We start from the raw sequence: 16,357 nt of genomic DNA, 5'->3' as shown, positions 1-16,357 counted from the left end.
AACCAGAGCACCAAATAAAGAGATAAACATTCATTTATTCCATGATCCATCACGCTGCTCGATCGGTAGCATTGTGCTGGTTTTCCATGTAAGCTCTAATGGATTTTGATGGATCTGCATTTTTAAGTCTTTTTTATGGATTCTATGTTTCTGCAGATATTTTTATGGATATTTATAGACTCTTTGTTTTTGTTTTGTATGACGGTGCTGCAGTACAGTTTTCTGTGCAAACAGACAAACTATTATCTTATTTTATCTCATCTTATCTGTACACTCTGTCATTTATTTGTTTTTAGGCTGTAAGCCAAAATGTTTGTTACTTAGTCAGACCAAAGGAAAAGTAAGGAGATTAACTCTCACTCTGAGCTCTCAGCTCCCTAAATGTCTGCAAAATTTCATGATATCCTGTTGATATATTTCAGTTTTCATCAAAGTAGTGGACAGAAAAGGCCATCAGACCAATATTTGTAGCAGCTAGAGTCGTGTCACTAGAGGGTATTAAAAATCAGAATATTGAAAACATTTAAAGATTAATGTAATTTTTAGATAAGAGGCTTCCTAAACTATAGCTTTTGCTATATGAAACTGAAGCCAGTTGAACATTTAACTATCAGCTCGGTACCGACCGACCCACTGCCCCCAGGCAGCGATGGAAACCCGCCATTGAATGTTGGCCCAACTCCTCTGTTCCCCTTACAGACAAACACTGAGGTAAGATGTATGAAAAAATATAAAAACAAAAAATAAATAAGTTGTAAAATTGTTAAAGGCATGTCTCAGTTTTTAACATTTATGTTTGCATATCCTGTTCATGCCAGACTCCTGAGGCCTGGCAAACATGCCTCTCTGTTGGCTTGATGTCGCCGGTCTAGCCGAGGCCATTATCTCATCCCAAATATCAATAATGCTCTTTTTTATGAATTTGATTAGTCCATAAAATGCCAGAGGGTCTAGAGATCCCAGCGGACTGACGTGAACCTGTGGTAACATCATTGTCTGGTCATTCCTGGCAGAGCTCTGACATCACCGTAGCTGGATGGAAGGTGGAGGCGGTTTTTGCTAATTGATGTTATTCTCTGTTAAAGCCAATGTTAAGAAAAGCTAACCAATTCTAAACAACTGGGGGGATAAATTTCATTGTTTACCTGCTGAAAAACAATACACAAATACACCAAGTTAGCTTTGAGGCTTTACAGATGACTGCATATCTTGCAACATTGCATCAGGCCTCCATCAAAATCTCATTCTGCAGATAATAACCAAGAAAATGGGATTTTGGACGGGTAAGAATAAACAAGGCAGTCTGCGGGAAGGATGTGGGAATTGGGTTAATCTGGCACTGAAAAATGGTGATTGTTTGAAATGTGATTACTGTTATTAAAATACACAGACATGGGAGAGAAAGTTCTACAGCGTATTCTCACCCTGCTCCAGACCTGTCAATCATCAGTGAGGAGCAGCAACTGGGGTCAGAGGTCAGGTATGACCTGAGGTAATAGGAAAGTCTAGCAGCAGTGGGAGGCAGCATGCTGGTTTCCATGTGTTGATGAGTGCACTACCCTACAGCACGTATAACATCTGGAACCAGTGAGGAGTCTGGTGGCTGCTGCCTGGGTCTTCATGGTGGGAAGTCAACTCCTGCCTTCGCCTGTCCTCAACCCATCTCCTTTCCCACTATGCTCCTCCTCCCTGCTGGTGTGGCATCAGATCTCCGCACTCTCATCCTGCAGACCCTTGTTAGCCGTGGACAGATGGTCATTCGCATGGAACCATTCTCAGAGACAGAAAAGGTCTTTGAAAGCCCCTGTTGTGTGGCAGCAGTCCGGGGAGAGTAACAGCATGGAGGGTGAGGAAGGGGGGGGGGGGGGAGAGAAGAGATCTCCCTCCCCTTTTCTCTTGCTGGTGGTTCTTTAAATATTCAGTTAACTGGTCCCACAACTTCTGATGGAAAGCTGAATGTATAGGTAATACTAGTTCTCACACTGGTCAGCCTCTGAGGTTAAAAGAAACAATGTCATGCTCTTCCAGCAAGTAGCTCAAGTAGGCCTTTTTTACTCGGAGCAGGAAGCCCTGGAGGAGGTTGAAGGAAGCAAACACACCTGAAGTATCAATACAGTGCTCATATACAAGAACCCAGCAGTACTTAAAACCTTGGTCTTTTATTTGGCAGCATCTTTTTATGTTGTGTTGATCTTTGTACAATTCCTCACCGTCCACTCAAAGAACAATGTTATTTCTCCAAGTAGGCTTTCATTTAGTGTGTTCAACCCTTTAATGCTGTATGCATCACATCTGATACAGTTTCTGACACCTTTTGCATCACTTTATGGTAAACCCTTTGCTCAAAACCATGTTGCATACAATCTAATACTTGCCATCTGCCCCCTAGTGGATACCTTTTGCACTACAAAAATTTTGACATATCACACTGTAATAATACACGGTAAATGTACAAAAATGATTTTGGTTAATTATCTTTTACATTTTGTTAAAGAGCCAAATAAAGACTTAGGATAAAAAAAAAAAAAGACTCTTAATTTTTCTGTCGTTGGGCTTTAAGGGGTTAAATTAAAATGAAAAGGTTAGAAAGGTTAAAATGATAAATTCTCTTTGAGGACTTAAAAGGATGTTATATTTAATTTCCAAAGCTTCTGAGTAAATGTAACATATAAGTGAACAAGATTAGTTTAAGAGTCAGCTAATATTTTGCGAGGGCGTAGTTTTGATTCCCAGGATGCTGTTTCCTCACAGTTTAGGGAGATTTGAGAGTGAGTATAAATGATAAGGTGTGTTTAGTTAGAATTTATTCTTTGGTATGTGAAGGATTGTGTGTTTTATCCTGTAAAGCACTTTGTGCCGCTTTTGGTATGAAAAGGGCTTTATAAATGAAATTAGATTTGATTTAAAGGGAAGTGGTAAGAAAAACTCAGGACCTGTTAGTATGGACATGTCCCTACTGTTGCTAAGCCCATAATAGTCTGAAAGTTGTTGTTCTTCTGCACTTGCATCATTTTCCTCAGAAACAAAAATTTTCAGTTGCTTAGAAATGATACAGTTTTTGGTGTGATAATTAATGCACAGAATAGATGCTTTTTTCCTTTTTTGTGTGTGTGTTTTGTTTGATTTTTTGTTTACTGCTTAACATCACCCAGTTTCCTCTGTTTGTCCTCCCATCTTTGGGGCAGATGTGGACAGATAAACGGGAAATGGGGCAATACTTATATGAAGTGTAAAATAGGAAAAGAATGGGGTCAAAGCAAGAAAGAAGCCTGTTGTGATGTTGATCTAAGTTATATCAACCATGCACTTTACTCATGGCTCATTTTTTTTAGTTGCTTTTATATTACTGGTCTTGTTTTTATATTTAAATGACCTTATCCACCAAGAAAGTCTCTGTGGGAACAGTTAGGACTGGAATGTAAAAGAAGTCATACTAAAGGTAAACAGCTGTATCACATGTTCTAAAACCCAATAAAGAAAATATTTATTTTTTAAAAAAGGGAATCATACAGTTTTCAGGCTATTTATTTATTTATCAAGAATAAAATCTTCCTTCAAAGTGATTTTCTACTTTGTTAGTACACTGAACCAGTTATAAGACCTGACATCGTATCTTGTATGTGTTTGTCTCAGAATAAAGGCCAAGACACAGGAATTCTGGGAGCAGCAGGCAAAGGAGCGAGAATATGCCGAAATCCAGGATGTCGTCAGCCGCACCTTCAGCTCGGACGAGGAACACACTTACGCCGGTATCGGATCGTTGGACTCGTCTGCAGACAGCAGCATGGATGTTTACAGCCATCCCTACCATCTCCCCCAGAGTCCCCAGAGCCCTCACCCTACCCTGAACCTGGAGAGCAACGGTCCAACCGTGGAGGCGCTGTACGCCCAGGTCAACAAAGCTCGGGGTGGACGTCCCGCAGCTTCAGACAGGTAGGGGAGACACTGTGTTCCACTACTTCCTGCCATTCTTGTACATTCAGATGACACTAAGTAGCCTCGCTTCACTGTGATTTGTGACAGTCTAGTTCATTTACATCTCATCTATAATGCATATGCAGTGGTGTGATGGTGTTTGTTGGCTTTTACTTGTCAAGGATAACACACGGTTCACGGAACAACACTGAATTTCACACAAAGCTTTATCCCGCAAGGCATTCCCTGGTGTGAGCAGGTAAAAACTACAGACAAAGTAGAAGAACAAGAGGAAGCTATCAGTAATTCTCCTTGTGTTAGAGTTTAATATCAGGTAGTCTCTCCCCCTCTCTCTGTTTTTTATTATTTTGCTTGGATCACAGGTAATCCTCCGTGGCCTCTCACACAGTCATGCTGTCTCTGAGTTCAGCATCCGAGCAGCTTACTGGGGTAGAATCACTCCTCCATGTCAGGAAAAATATTTGATATGATAAAACTGCCGTGGCTTTAGCTTCATATTGCTGAGCTGTAGGTGGATTCCCTGCAGTAATGTTATGTTTGCCTTTCTCTGAAGTTGCATTTCAAAGTGAGTAAGAGCTTGTTAGAGCTCCTGGAGTTAGCTGTGGGAGAAAAGTTGCTTTCAGAAGTTTGATGTTCAACCTCCAACTCCTCCATATGCTGAAGTGTCCTTTGGAAAGATGTTAAAGAGGAAATCATTTCTTTGTTTAAAAGTTTTTAGCTTCATGTTAGCGTTACAAAGCTTCCCTCACCTTCATTAAATGAATTGTTTTATTCCCGAGATGAGCTGGTAGATTTCCTCTTTCATATCCAGTCAGAAGACCAGTGGTCTCCCAGAGTCTTGCAGGATGTTATTCAGGGTTTGGGTAATACCTGCCTCCTATGATTGACGTCTGTCACTGGAGGGCTTGTGACCTCTTCCTGCTAAGTGACCAACAAAGAGCCTCTGTGGATGAGCCTGTCTATGTTCTTTTAATGTGGATTTAGGGAGGAAGGCTCTCCATGCTATTAACTTTCTAAAATGCTGAGCACTGATGGTGTCTAATGGCGATTTTGGAGACCCCTCCTGAACTGTCTAAACTAAACACTGGATTTTTGTTCTACTTCACTTTATCAAATGGACCTTTAGACTTTTTAGATCTACAGCTGCATCCTGCAAACCTGAAACCTTTTTCATTTGTGCTCTGTGCCGTCTTCATTTATTCTTCAACAGTAACACATGTACTGATATTTACACATCTTGATAAGTCTCAAAGTTTTCCCTTTACTAAGACTCTAGAACAGGGGTGCCCAGCTCCGGTCCTCAAGGGCCACAATCCTGCAGGTTTTTGATGTGTCCCTGCTCCAAAACCACCTGACTCAAATTGATGAGTCATTGTGCAAAACTTAATAGGCTGTTGGATCTATTTAATTTGAGTCAGGTGTGTTGAAGCAGGAAACGTGGCCCTCTAGGACCGACTTTGGGCACCCCTGCTCTAGAAGTATTCAAATAGATCTTGCAGTTGCAGAGATATACACATGCAGTTTTCGAGCAGAGGCCTAAAACAGACTCAGTGTTTAAAGGGTTAATCTTAGAGTAGAAATGATGAAGTAGCCAGCCAAATCCACATGGCAGTACACCCCAAACTCTTGTATCTTCTCAGCTTTTGTTCATGTCGGTGCAATCATCTCCTCTCAGCTCAATCACCTCTCTGCCAGAAGGTGAAAAAAATGCACCACGATGCTTTTCGGGTGTTCAGTGCATTCACATGTTCATCGTGATGTTTGGTTTTATACATTTTTAAACTGGGATATGAATATTTTAGCTAATTTTGATGTTTGAACGTCAACTCCTCCTTTTCCTTTTGCCATAGCAGTTTTCTTGGAAATACTCAGCTCTCACCTTCAATTTTTCCTTCCTTTTTCTTGTTTTTCCTCCAGAACTGAAAGCTTAGTCGTCCATGTTACTTCTGAACACATGCTTACATTTAGTTTTTGGTCTCAGCCTTGAATATTGATAACACAATATGGGGACTGTATTTGCAGGGATGGGATTAGCTGTCATGACTGCATAACATATACAACACTGCGTTTTTGTTTTGCACCTCTTGCTGCTTTGCATATCATATGTATGCCAGCCGAGCAGCAATATGTGTATAGCTGCCTCTGAGACCTAATAATATCCACTGCTTCTTATTTTGCTCAGACGCTTTCTATTTACCACTTGCACATTCACGACTCCTGTCACTCGCCTATCATAACAAACATAAACATTCATTTGCATTTCTAAATTAAACTAAATGGAACTTTGGAGTTTGCAATCCTTTCAGACTCATTCAGGTGTCAAAACAAGAAAACTGGACTCAAACCTGCGGATGTGCCTCTGATTTGCAGAGATGGCACAAATATTGCACGTCAAGGTCGGGACACAGGAAGCAGTTTATTCATGGAAGTTCTCGCTCAACCCTTGCTGTCAGTCACTTTTCATTAGGAAAGAGGAGAATGAGGAGCATTTAACCCTGACCTGGATACTGTTACGGCTTTCAGCAGTTGTCCCTGGGGAGACATGCTGCGATCAAAGAGCAGATTAAGGATTTGACTTAACAGAAGTTATACCAGTGAATTTCTGGAAGAGTTAAGTTTCATGTTCAGTTAATCGTTTGTCATGCAGGAAAGGACCATAACACCGCATGCAAATTAAATATTACAACACAGCTGTTTTTTTCTTTTTTCAAAAAAATAAATTCATGGATTTTATATCGTCCATGATAGCTGGAGATGCAGATAGTTTGCATATATTTCTACTTACATAACATAAGCGGCGGATGTATAGGAAGAGGACAACATCTGACCACATCTGTACATCTTGAAGCCAATTAGTCAAACATTAGCATGGCCGGTGCGCCCACGTCTCTGAATTACCATCAGTTTGTTCACATTTTTGCTCAAACGGAAAACAGAACTTTACTTGGAGCTCCTTTGGGGCCCTTTCATTGATATGGAGACCTTTTAAGAGGAGGTGAGGATCAAATGGCTGCAGTCGCCATCGCAGCTTCATGTCCCACACGTTTATAAGCATGTGTGTCCATTTTAAGCCTTTAATAAAGGCACTCACCCATGACTCCGCAATGCTCACGAAGCTGCACTCTTGTTTACCCACCGCATTTCATAAGAAGAGGCTGCAGCTGGATAAATAAACTAAACATGCTCCCCTCTCTCTCTAATAGACCTTTGGTAATGGAGCCCTAATGGGAAGGTCACTGTGACTGTAAAGCTAGAATGAGTCAGACCTGAGCCTATAAAAACCCTTGGAGATATGAGGACTCCTGGCTGGCGTGGTCGTCCAGAGATCCTGCCCGTTCTGCCATATCGAGTTTTACAGTTCCTCTACGGGATCACGCTACAACAAAAGCTCATTTGACAATTTATGACTAACCCCCGTGTTATTGGAACTGGCAGCTCCACTGGTGTTTTGACAGTGCTGTCAGACTCAGTAAAAAATGAAGGGCACCCATAGAAAACTGGGATTTATTTATGTTCCGTTTTATTAAAATCTTATATAAAGTAAAGGTAAATATCACTTTTCACCCTAAAACCTGAGTTTACATGAGTGAGCCAGACACAAACACCTGAGCACAATGTTTTCTTTTTAGACTGATTTGCTTCACCTTATAAAAAAGGGAAAGAAGGACCTGAGAAAAAAATGGAGTGACCTCATTTCATGACAGGCAGCTGACAAGTCAACCCCTCCATCTGCTGAGGGACTGTGTGGTTTGGGTGACTGGCGCTGGATGCTGGCTTTTAGAGCGACAACCTGACAGGTTGCCAGGCTTGACGGGATTTGTGTGAAGCAAGCGTGAAACAAAGCATCACCTTTGAAACTTCAGGTTGATTGACTGCTGCTCCCATTACCCAGCAGAGTTTCTAACACTGCTCAGAGCAAGGGCGAGAAAGAGAGACGAAGGGGAAAAGTTTGGGGGGAGAAAAAGATATGAAGCTCGCAGATTTCAGCCGTTCAAAGCTTCAAAAGTCCTGTGCAACTCAGCAGCTCTGGAGAGTCTGGCAAGCAGGCAAGAAAAAAGAGAAAATAACCCAAAGCGCCTCACCTAAAAGAAACACACACTTTTTTTCCTGCTTTGCTCTCACAACACTTCACTTCAGTCAAGCATCCACTTTGCATGGTCTTGGAATTGGATTATGAGGTTGCTAATGCATTTTCCACAGCTGATAAAAGGTCAGGCTTTTCATCTCCAGAGAAAGTTAGTGAGGTTCTCCACTCTTTCACCTCTAAGCTTAAAGGTGGGAAACATCAATCTGCGCTGAAGCTTGCATTCACACCTCCACAGAGGGGCATATCTGCCCACAGATATAAAAAAAAAGCCTGGTAGAGCTTTAATCTTAGCTGTTATGAACTCTGAACTTTTGACTTTGCCTCGTCCCTGACGCTTATCGTGGTTTTTAAAGGTCCCATATTATGCAAAATTCACTTTTTAATGGTTTTGGAACAGTCATACTGGTCCCCCCGCATGTGTAGGAGACCCGTAAGTGTGAAACTCTTTCAGGCGCTCTCTCTCCCCCCTGCTCCACCTCTAGGGAAGTAAGTGCTGAAATGAGCTTGTTTGAAAGCGTGTACGTTATGACATCATAAGGGACAATAACCACTCCCCACAGAGCGATGGACCCGTCTACCGGCTCTCAAAGCCCGCCCTCTAAAAATCACCTAGCGCCCAGTGTTTTTCCCTCTTCGGCAACCCTCGTTAGCGGACATGGCTAAGCGACAGAAGCACTGTTCTGTTTGTGGCTGCATAAATGAACACGAAAACGTTTTTTTACTTCCATCCACTGAACCCACGAGGACTGAGTGGATTAATTTTATTTTTGGAGGAAATGTACCCGGAAAACTTCCAAAGGTTTTGCATGTCTGTGGCCAGCATTTCAAAGAGGACTGTTTCCACAACATGGGGGCATGGAAAGCAGGCTTCGCCAACCGTTTGAAGCTGAAGCCAGGTTCAATACCAACTGTCCGTGACACAGCTGGAGAGGTAAGAGCTGGCAGTTATTTTATCATTTCGGCCTTATTAGTCTGATAGCTTGAAAATATATTAACCTGTCAATCACCTCATGATGGGCGATGCGATGGGCGGAGCCAACAGCTGAGCTGCTCCACCAGGGTTCCGCCCACCATAAACGGCACATTTCTGAAGCTGCTAAAAAGAGGGAGGTGAAGAGAAGCCGCTGCACTCAAACTGAGGGTCGATTTGTCCATACCATGGCGGAAATATTTCATTTAGATATTAATGAATGGTCTCAGATTGGGAATAAAGTGTATAATATGGGACCTTTAAATGAGGAATCAGCCACATTCCAACACAGACACATTCATTTGCTTCTATAATGTTCTGTATTGTTTTAAAGGAGCATTAGATGAGGCTGGTACATGCAGATGAAGAATTCCATTTCTTCAGCGTTCCATTTGTGTCCGATAATCACTCAGACAATCTGAGTTAATCACTTTTATTGTTTATTGTCTGTAATTAACTCTGCAATCAACAATCAGCCTGATTTTATAGTCTGTATTTCCATTTACATGCAATCAAAGTGAGATTAACAACACTTTTGACTTCAACATCTGTAGCTTTGATTAAATCCTACCTCTCAATAATTCATTGGTAAACAAATTAATCTTTTACAACCCCTGCGTCTGCTTTAAGGCCGTAATAACAGCTCATAATGTTTACTTGTTCTCCCTAAGGGAGTTAAGTTGATATTTCATCCATCAAGCTTTTACTTTAATGAGAAACATATAATTATGGCAACTAATGACACTTTACAAACTCAATGATACTTCTGTTAGTCCTGGGTGATCTGCACGGTGTAGATGAATCTTTACTTCAAGAAGTTCTGTCTCTTATGTTCATTGTCCCACTTCATCAGCTCCGGCTCAACCAGCCAATCACATGGCAGCATGTAATCATGTAGACACAGTGAAGACGACTTGCTGAAGTTTAAACTGAACATCAGAATGAGGAATAGGATGTAAGTGACTTTGAACGTGGCATGGTTGTTGGTTGGAGAATTTTCACATACAACCATCTCTAAGGTTTCCAGAGAATGGTCTGAAGAAGAGAAAATATCCAGTGAGCAGCAGTTGTCTGGACCAGGATGCAGCAGAAGACCACACCGGGTGCCTCCTGTCAGCTAAGAACAGAAAACTGAAACTACAACTCACACTGACTCACCAACACTGGAAAATAGAAGATGGAGTTCGTTGCTGGTCTGATGAGTCTCCATTTCAGCTCCAAATTCAGATGCTAGGCTCAGAATTTGGTGGAAACATCATGAAACCATGGATCCATCCTGCCTTGGATCAACACTAATGATCTGGGGGACATTTTCTTGGCCCACTTTGGTCCCTTTAGTACCAACGTGGTCTGGTTTAACCACCACAGCCTACCTGAGTATTGTTACTGACCATGTCCATCCCTTTATGACCACAGTGTAGCATCTTCTGATGGCTAGCTCCAGCAGGATAATGCACCATGTCACAAAGCTCAGATCATCTCCACCTGCTTTCTAGAACATGACAATGAGTCCTCTGGACTCCAACGGCCTCCACAGTCACCAGATGTCAGTCCAGTAGAGCAGCTTTGGGATGTGGTGGAACGGGAGATTCTCATCATGGATGCAGCCGACAAACCTGCAGCAACTGTGTGATGCTGTCATGTCAATATGGAGCAAAACCTCTGAGGAAGGTTTCCACCACCTGGTTCTATCTGTGACATCAAGTAAAAGAGCATCCAACCATGATAAAGTGGTCTGTAAGCGTATATCCACACTGAAGTTATGCAGTGTGAACTTTTAGATAAACTAGATGTGTTTAGTTTCCTGTGAAAGATTCAAATAGCCTTGCTGTTGAACACATGGTTGCTGAAGATGAAACAGGCTGTAGGTCTGTATGGCAGTGAGACCTTCACTGAAAAATGTCTGCAGGTAAAATAGAAAAAAAAAATAATACCTGAAATATTGCAGCACAGTAATAATTTAGTTTCATCATAATTTACAGGAGCAAAGTGCTTTTATTGAGCTCACTAGATGGCATTTGAAACTTTACTCCAGAAATAGTCACATTTGAAAAGCTGAATGTTTGTGTAGTTCCAGGAAAGATGGCAACGTAGAGAAAAAGCAGAGCTTATTACAAGAGGCTGACATGACATTTGCTCCAATCAGCGATCCAATTCAATAAGCTTGACCGGGTTAAAGTGCCTTTGGTTATTAACGTTCCCAGTAATTTCTTCTGGCCCAAACAAAGCCCACCAATCACAGAGGAAACGGAGAGATACTAATGTGATTCCTTTGAATAATTCTGCTTTCTGAAAACAAGCCAGGCTCTAAGACCTTTGGCTCCACTGTGATCCATGATGACATCATGAGCCCATTACGTTGTTACAACAAGGCCACGTGCTGCCATTACTCTGTCACGAGGGACTAAGAGCATTTTTACAGGCATGCTGATGGCATTAGAAATGTCTGGTGGCCTCCACAGCCTTTTATTAGCTCCCACAGTGAGCTCAAACCAGTCTAGCTCAGGTGACCTAATGAAGCACTTGTCCATTTCGCTGCAGGGGTCTGAAAACAAAGTCTGGACCACCGCCCAGGTTGTTCTGGATTAAAACTCACCGAAAGAAGACGTAGGGTTACCTGCTATAATCTGGTTAAATTTTGTTTATAGTGTGGGGTGATGAGGTCACAGGGAATGTGGATATCTGACACTAAAGCAGGAAAACATCCCAATAATCCACCCCGAGGTGCATCAACAACACTGGGCCTCAGTCACCCACCGTTCATACGAACATTTTTGTCCTACTTATTAACTTTTTACAAAGATTGTGGCATTCGTGAAAATCTTTGTATCATGGGTTTGTTCTTACGTCAGAACAAATCCTACAAAGCCTCAGAAGTAGGGGTGTGAGATTTTTACCTGTGCAAGGTTTAGTATCTATCCCATACCCAGTAACTAGAGTGGCTAGTATCATCGATACGCTTAGTGATACTAATACTTTTTTAATAGGGCTGTCAAAATTTATGTGTTAATTATATAGATTAATCTTAATTGTTTTATTTTAATCGGAAATTGGCATTATCTCAGCAAGATCAGCTCATTTGGGGCATATAGGCTATTGTAACAGCAATGAACCGAATTCACCTTATTTACTTTATTTTATTCTTTATATTTTGAAGTCTGTGTGATAGTTTTTAAGACTCACATTTTGAATTTTTAGATTTGGGTACGGATATTGTTACCAACATTGGTCTCACTGTCCATTGATACTAGTGTGGTAAGATCAATACTTTAATGTTAGGCTGGAAAACTGTCAGAATATTCATACGTAAGGAGGAAACGTGGTTTTTGGTGGATGCGGTTCAACTCAGTGACAAGGTACCTGCATGCCCAGAATCAGCTTCTCTGGCTGAGATAATTTACGTTATGAATAATAACTTTTTTGTTTGTGTGTTAAAAAATAATGCATTAGTTCCACAGATTAATCTCTTTGCATTAAGGGGTAAATTTGGACAGCCCTATTAAAGAGCATCATATTGATATAGTCGATACTAGCCCTTTATTTCCTTGGTACTGGATCGACACCAAATCTTGCCGTATCACACACCCCTAGTTTGCACACAGCCTATAAGTCTTAACCTTTAATGGACATTTTTGGGCGTTTACCTGTGAAAAGTAGGACCAGCTAGTCCCTCTTTTCTACTTAAGAGAGATTGGTATTTACCAATCTGTGAGGAAAGACACGGACAACGTCGCTGTGTATGAACACATTTGTGAATCTAATGGAAGGTGTTCATAAAAAAACTTATTAGGTACAATTTAAGAGCAAATTCAAAGGTCACATATTATACATTTTTTCAACAATTTCATATGGGTATCAGAGGTCCAACAACATTGTTTTCAAGGTGTATTACCCCAAGTTCAGCCTTGGTCCAAAATTTCAGCCGTTCCAGATGTGGCTCTAGTGAGCTCTACTTTGAACAGGCTATTTCTTTGTCTGAACCTATAAATGTTCATGAGTGGTACCTGTACACGCCCCTCTCTGGGAGAGAATTTGGCTTTTGCTGGCGCCCGCTCTGTGATTTTAGAGGGCAGGCTCAGCTAGCCAAGGGGGCAGGTAAATGGCAGTAGCCACTACTGTAAACTGACCCCAGGAAGAATAGCTGATACAGCATGCTGCTGATGCTAATGGGGATCTCAATAAACATAAACATAAACTACTGGGGGGAGTGGTTATTTCCCTTGGTGAGGTTGCATAGGGAAAGATCTCAGACTCACCTGTTTGAGCACATATTCACTGAAAAGTGGAGCAAACAAGTGAAAGAGGAGACAGAATTTTCTCATTTTTGGGCCTCATGCAAGATATTGGTGAATGAGGCCCACTGATTTTATTTAGGATTCCTTCTTCTATTCTACTATTTTATGTGCTGGCATCTTCCTGTATGAACTTAGAATCTCTGCACATACTGTAAATAACAAACACACTGCACTAATACCTGAGGATAACCCCAAAAGTATAGACCAATATTATTCTATTGAAATTAATGTGATGTGCCTGAAGATGTGGAAATTAGAAATCACATCCAAAACTTTTGAGAGACATAAACTGCAGAAACATATTGGTGGCGTTCTCTATTTCAATACCTCTTCATGAGCCAATCTCAAATATTGGAAGAAGGCTTAAGACAGATGGAATGTGTCGCTGGCTGGTCTTGTGGATTTGGGATGTATTCACCCATTCAGCTCCCTGTAATTACAAAGGCTTTGCTGAGATCCGATTTGCCTCTAGAAGCTTGTTCAAAGCACGGGGGATTGGAACGACAATGGCGTGGTCTGACAAAGAAATATGGATACTGCTCTTAAAATAGAGAGAATTTATGCTGTTCTGTGTGGAGTTTACAGGCTCACTGGCTTAGATGTGAGTAAGGTAAATTTAATTATGTGCCCTGTCCACACTGGCTGGCTTTCGATTAGAAGGAACTAACTGCTTGAAAGAGTTGTACCCCAGTGGCCACTTAGAAAAGCATTCAGAATATGGTCTGGTATTTAATGAAGAGGGCAAACTGACCTGCCTAAACAGTTGTAATGTTTGGATAGCATCTTTCCTTTTTAATGTTACATATTTAAACCTAGATGAGCTTCTGAAATCACTACAATAAAAAAGATGACATCATAAAGTTGAAGATTTAACTTTAAGGTGCTTAGAAACCAAAGGAGGCAGCATTCAGATGTGAAGCCGACCCAGTCTCTACTGCATTTACCAGATGTTGCAATCAGCCATTTTCAAAGGCTCTGATGAGAGCAGGATTTTTGATGCTCTGCCGTGGTAGCTGGAAGTTAAAATGTAAATAAAACCAGAATGCAATGATTTCTAAATCTCATCAATTCATATTTTAAATTGCTAATGTAAAATGTAGTTCCAGAGTGATGTTTAGCATTGTGTAGTATTACCAGCATCCAGCCTTGTCCCATGCATACAGAGATTCCTCCTAATTCTCTGAATCTTCTGATAATATTCTTCACTGTAGATGCTGGATCTTCAAAGTCTGAGGAACATTTTTCTGAAATTGTTCCACAACTTTTAGATGCAGTTTGTCTCAGATTGGTAAACCTCTGTCCATCTTTCCATCTGAGAGACTCTGCCTCTCTGAAATGCTCCTTTTACACCCAGTCATGTTACTGACCTGTTGCCACTGTTCCAACCTTTTTGACACTCATTTATATTTACATTTTACACAGTGTCCCAACATTTTTGGAATGGGTTGTAAACGTTCGAGAGTCACAAGGGACAAATTTCCATTTTAAAAACTTGTGGAGGCATATTTGTACATCATGGTTTTAGTACTTTTTTGTTTGTTTTTACATCAAAAAACCTTTAAAGACTCCTTTCACCGCTGATAAATTCAAATGTAATCTCATGAGACTGACCTGGCAGGAAGTGCAGATACGTTTCACTGCCTGCTGAAGTAAAAAAAAAAAAACTCAAAGAACAAGCTGATCATGTTGCTTTCATCAAAGTTTGCTGAGAGCGAGAACTACTCTGAAATCTGTGATTTGTAGCTGTAATCTTTCTTCATATTTCCTGTTCAAAAGACATGGCCAAAAGGGACAGTAGATGCTTGGTTTTACAACCTGAATAAACATGAATGCATAAAATATTTGATTATCTATAGCTGTCAGGAAGTATTCATCATATCATCATCTGTCCACAGCAGCTGCTGCTTCTCTCAGGTTCATATCGATGATTGTAGTTTGATGAGGGAAGCCCTTTACAACGCCCACCACCTCTCAAGTAATCCATTACTTTCAGGGCCTCTCTGACATCATCTTCATGAGTATCTGGCTGTAGCTGAACTAAAATAAAGAAAGCAGGGTTAAGAGGTGTGAGAGTCATCTGCTTGCTGACATAGTCTGCAGTCACCTTCCTCTCCATCACATTCCTCACCTGATCTATTTGTGGGATAGCGGCGGGTGGCTGAGATGAAAGCACTGATGCTCTGTTAGTGGAGAGGGTCTGGTATTAGGTTGTGAAATTAGGTTATCTATCATGTGAGAAGCAGAGATTTCTCACAGAACAACCTCATATTGGCGTAACAGGCACACAGCGGTGCAAGTTATTTAATCAAAATGGATTTCCCAGTGATTGAATTCCAGAGAAGTATATTCCACGTTTGCTAACAGCGTGTTCTCTGTGTGCTTTCTCCCAATTAGCTGCTGTGACATTTTCAAAACAAATCGTCATATTATTTGTAAATCGTGAAGGAAAACCTGCCTGGTGCCTGCATGTTGCGAGTCTCGTGCATGTGCGTGACACAGAAACGCTTCAGCCGCCTTCAGGAGGCTCGAGGAGGGGGATTAACTGTCTATTTGCTGCTGCTGATTGCTGGGAACGGGAAGTCCTCCAGCCTGATCAACAAACAAGGTTTCACCAGCCCTTGGCCATATTCAGACTCCCCCGATCTTCACTTCCTGTTGGGGAACGGCAGCTTAAAATGACACTCCCCTTTTCTCCTTTCATCTTCTTGTGATAATTCATTAGGCACTGTATGCATGTCCTCAAGGCTTTAAAGGACGTTGATAAAATACTGTACACACATCTTTAATCAGCTTGATCCACTCAGTGTGGTTGAAGGCAAAATGGGTCTCTCTCTCTCTCTTTCGCTCTCTCTCTCTCTCTCTTTCTCTCTCTCTCTCTCTCTCTCCTCTCAATCTGCTTTCAGGCTGTTTGCTTTCTTAAATGAACGTAATGGTACAAACGGAGGATAAATTGCCTTCTGCGTGCTTCATCTCATCACATCCATCCCACAGGGCCCTTTCCAGAGCAGGAGGAAAGAGAAAAAATAGAAAAACAGCAGAAAAATAATTCACTTTTTTGCCTGGGAGATA

General features: G+C 41.3%; 1 protein-coding gene across 2 annotated transcripts in view; it reads left to right on the top strand.

The window, feature by feature from the left end:
* Positions 1–16,357, top strand: part of LOC121629118 (partitioning defective 3 homolog) — a 432,758-nt gene that overhangs the window by 337,110 nt on the left and 79,291 nt on the right. For both annotated transcript variants that reach the window (XM_041968670.1, XM_041968671.1), the window contains one exon: positions 3,634–3,933. In XM_041968670.1, coding sequence (XP_041824604.1) covers positions 3,634–3,933 — 300 coding nt within the window. The remainder of the gene's footprint in view (positions 1–3,633; positions 3,934–16,357) is intronic.

The sequence above is a fragment of the Melanotaenia boesemani genome, chromosome 18, assembly GCF_017639745.1.
Source record: "Melanotaenia boesemani isolate fMelBoe1 chromosome 18, fMelBoe1.pri, whole genome shotgun sequence".
Taxonomy (NCBI): Eukaryota; Metazoa; Chordata; class Actinopteri; order Atheriniformes; family Melanotaeniidae; genus Melanotaenia; species Melanotaenia boesemani.
This window is presented reverse-complemented; position numbering and strand designations above follow the sequence as displayed.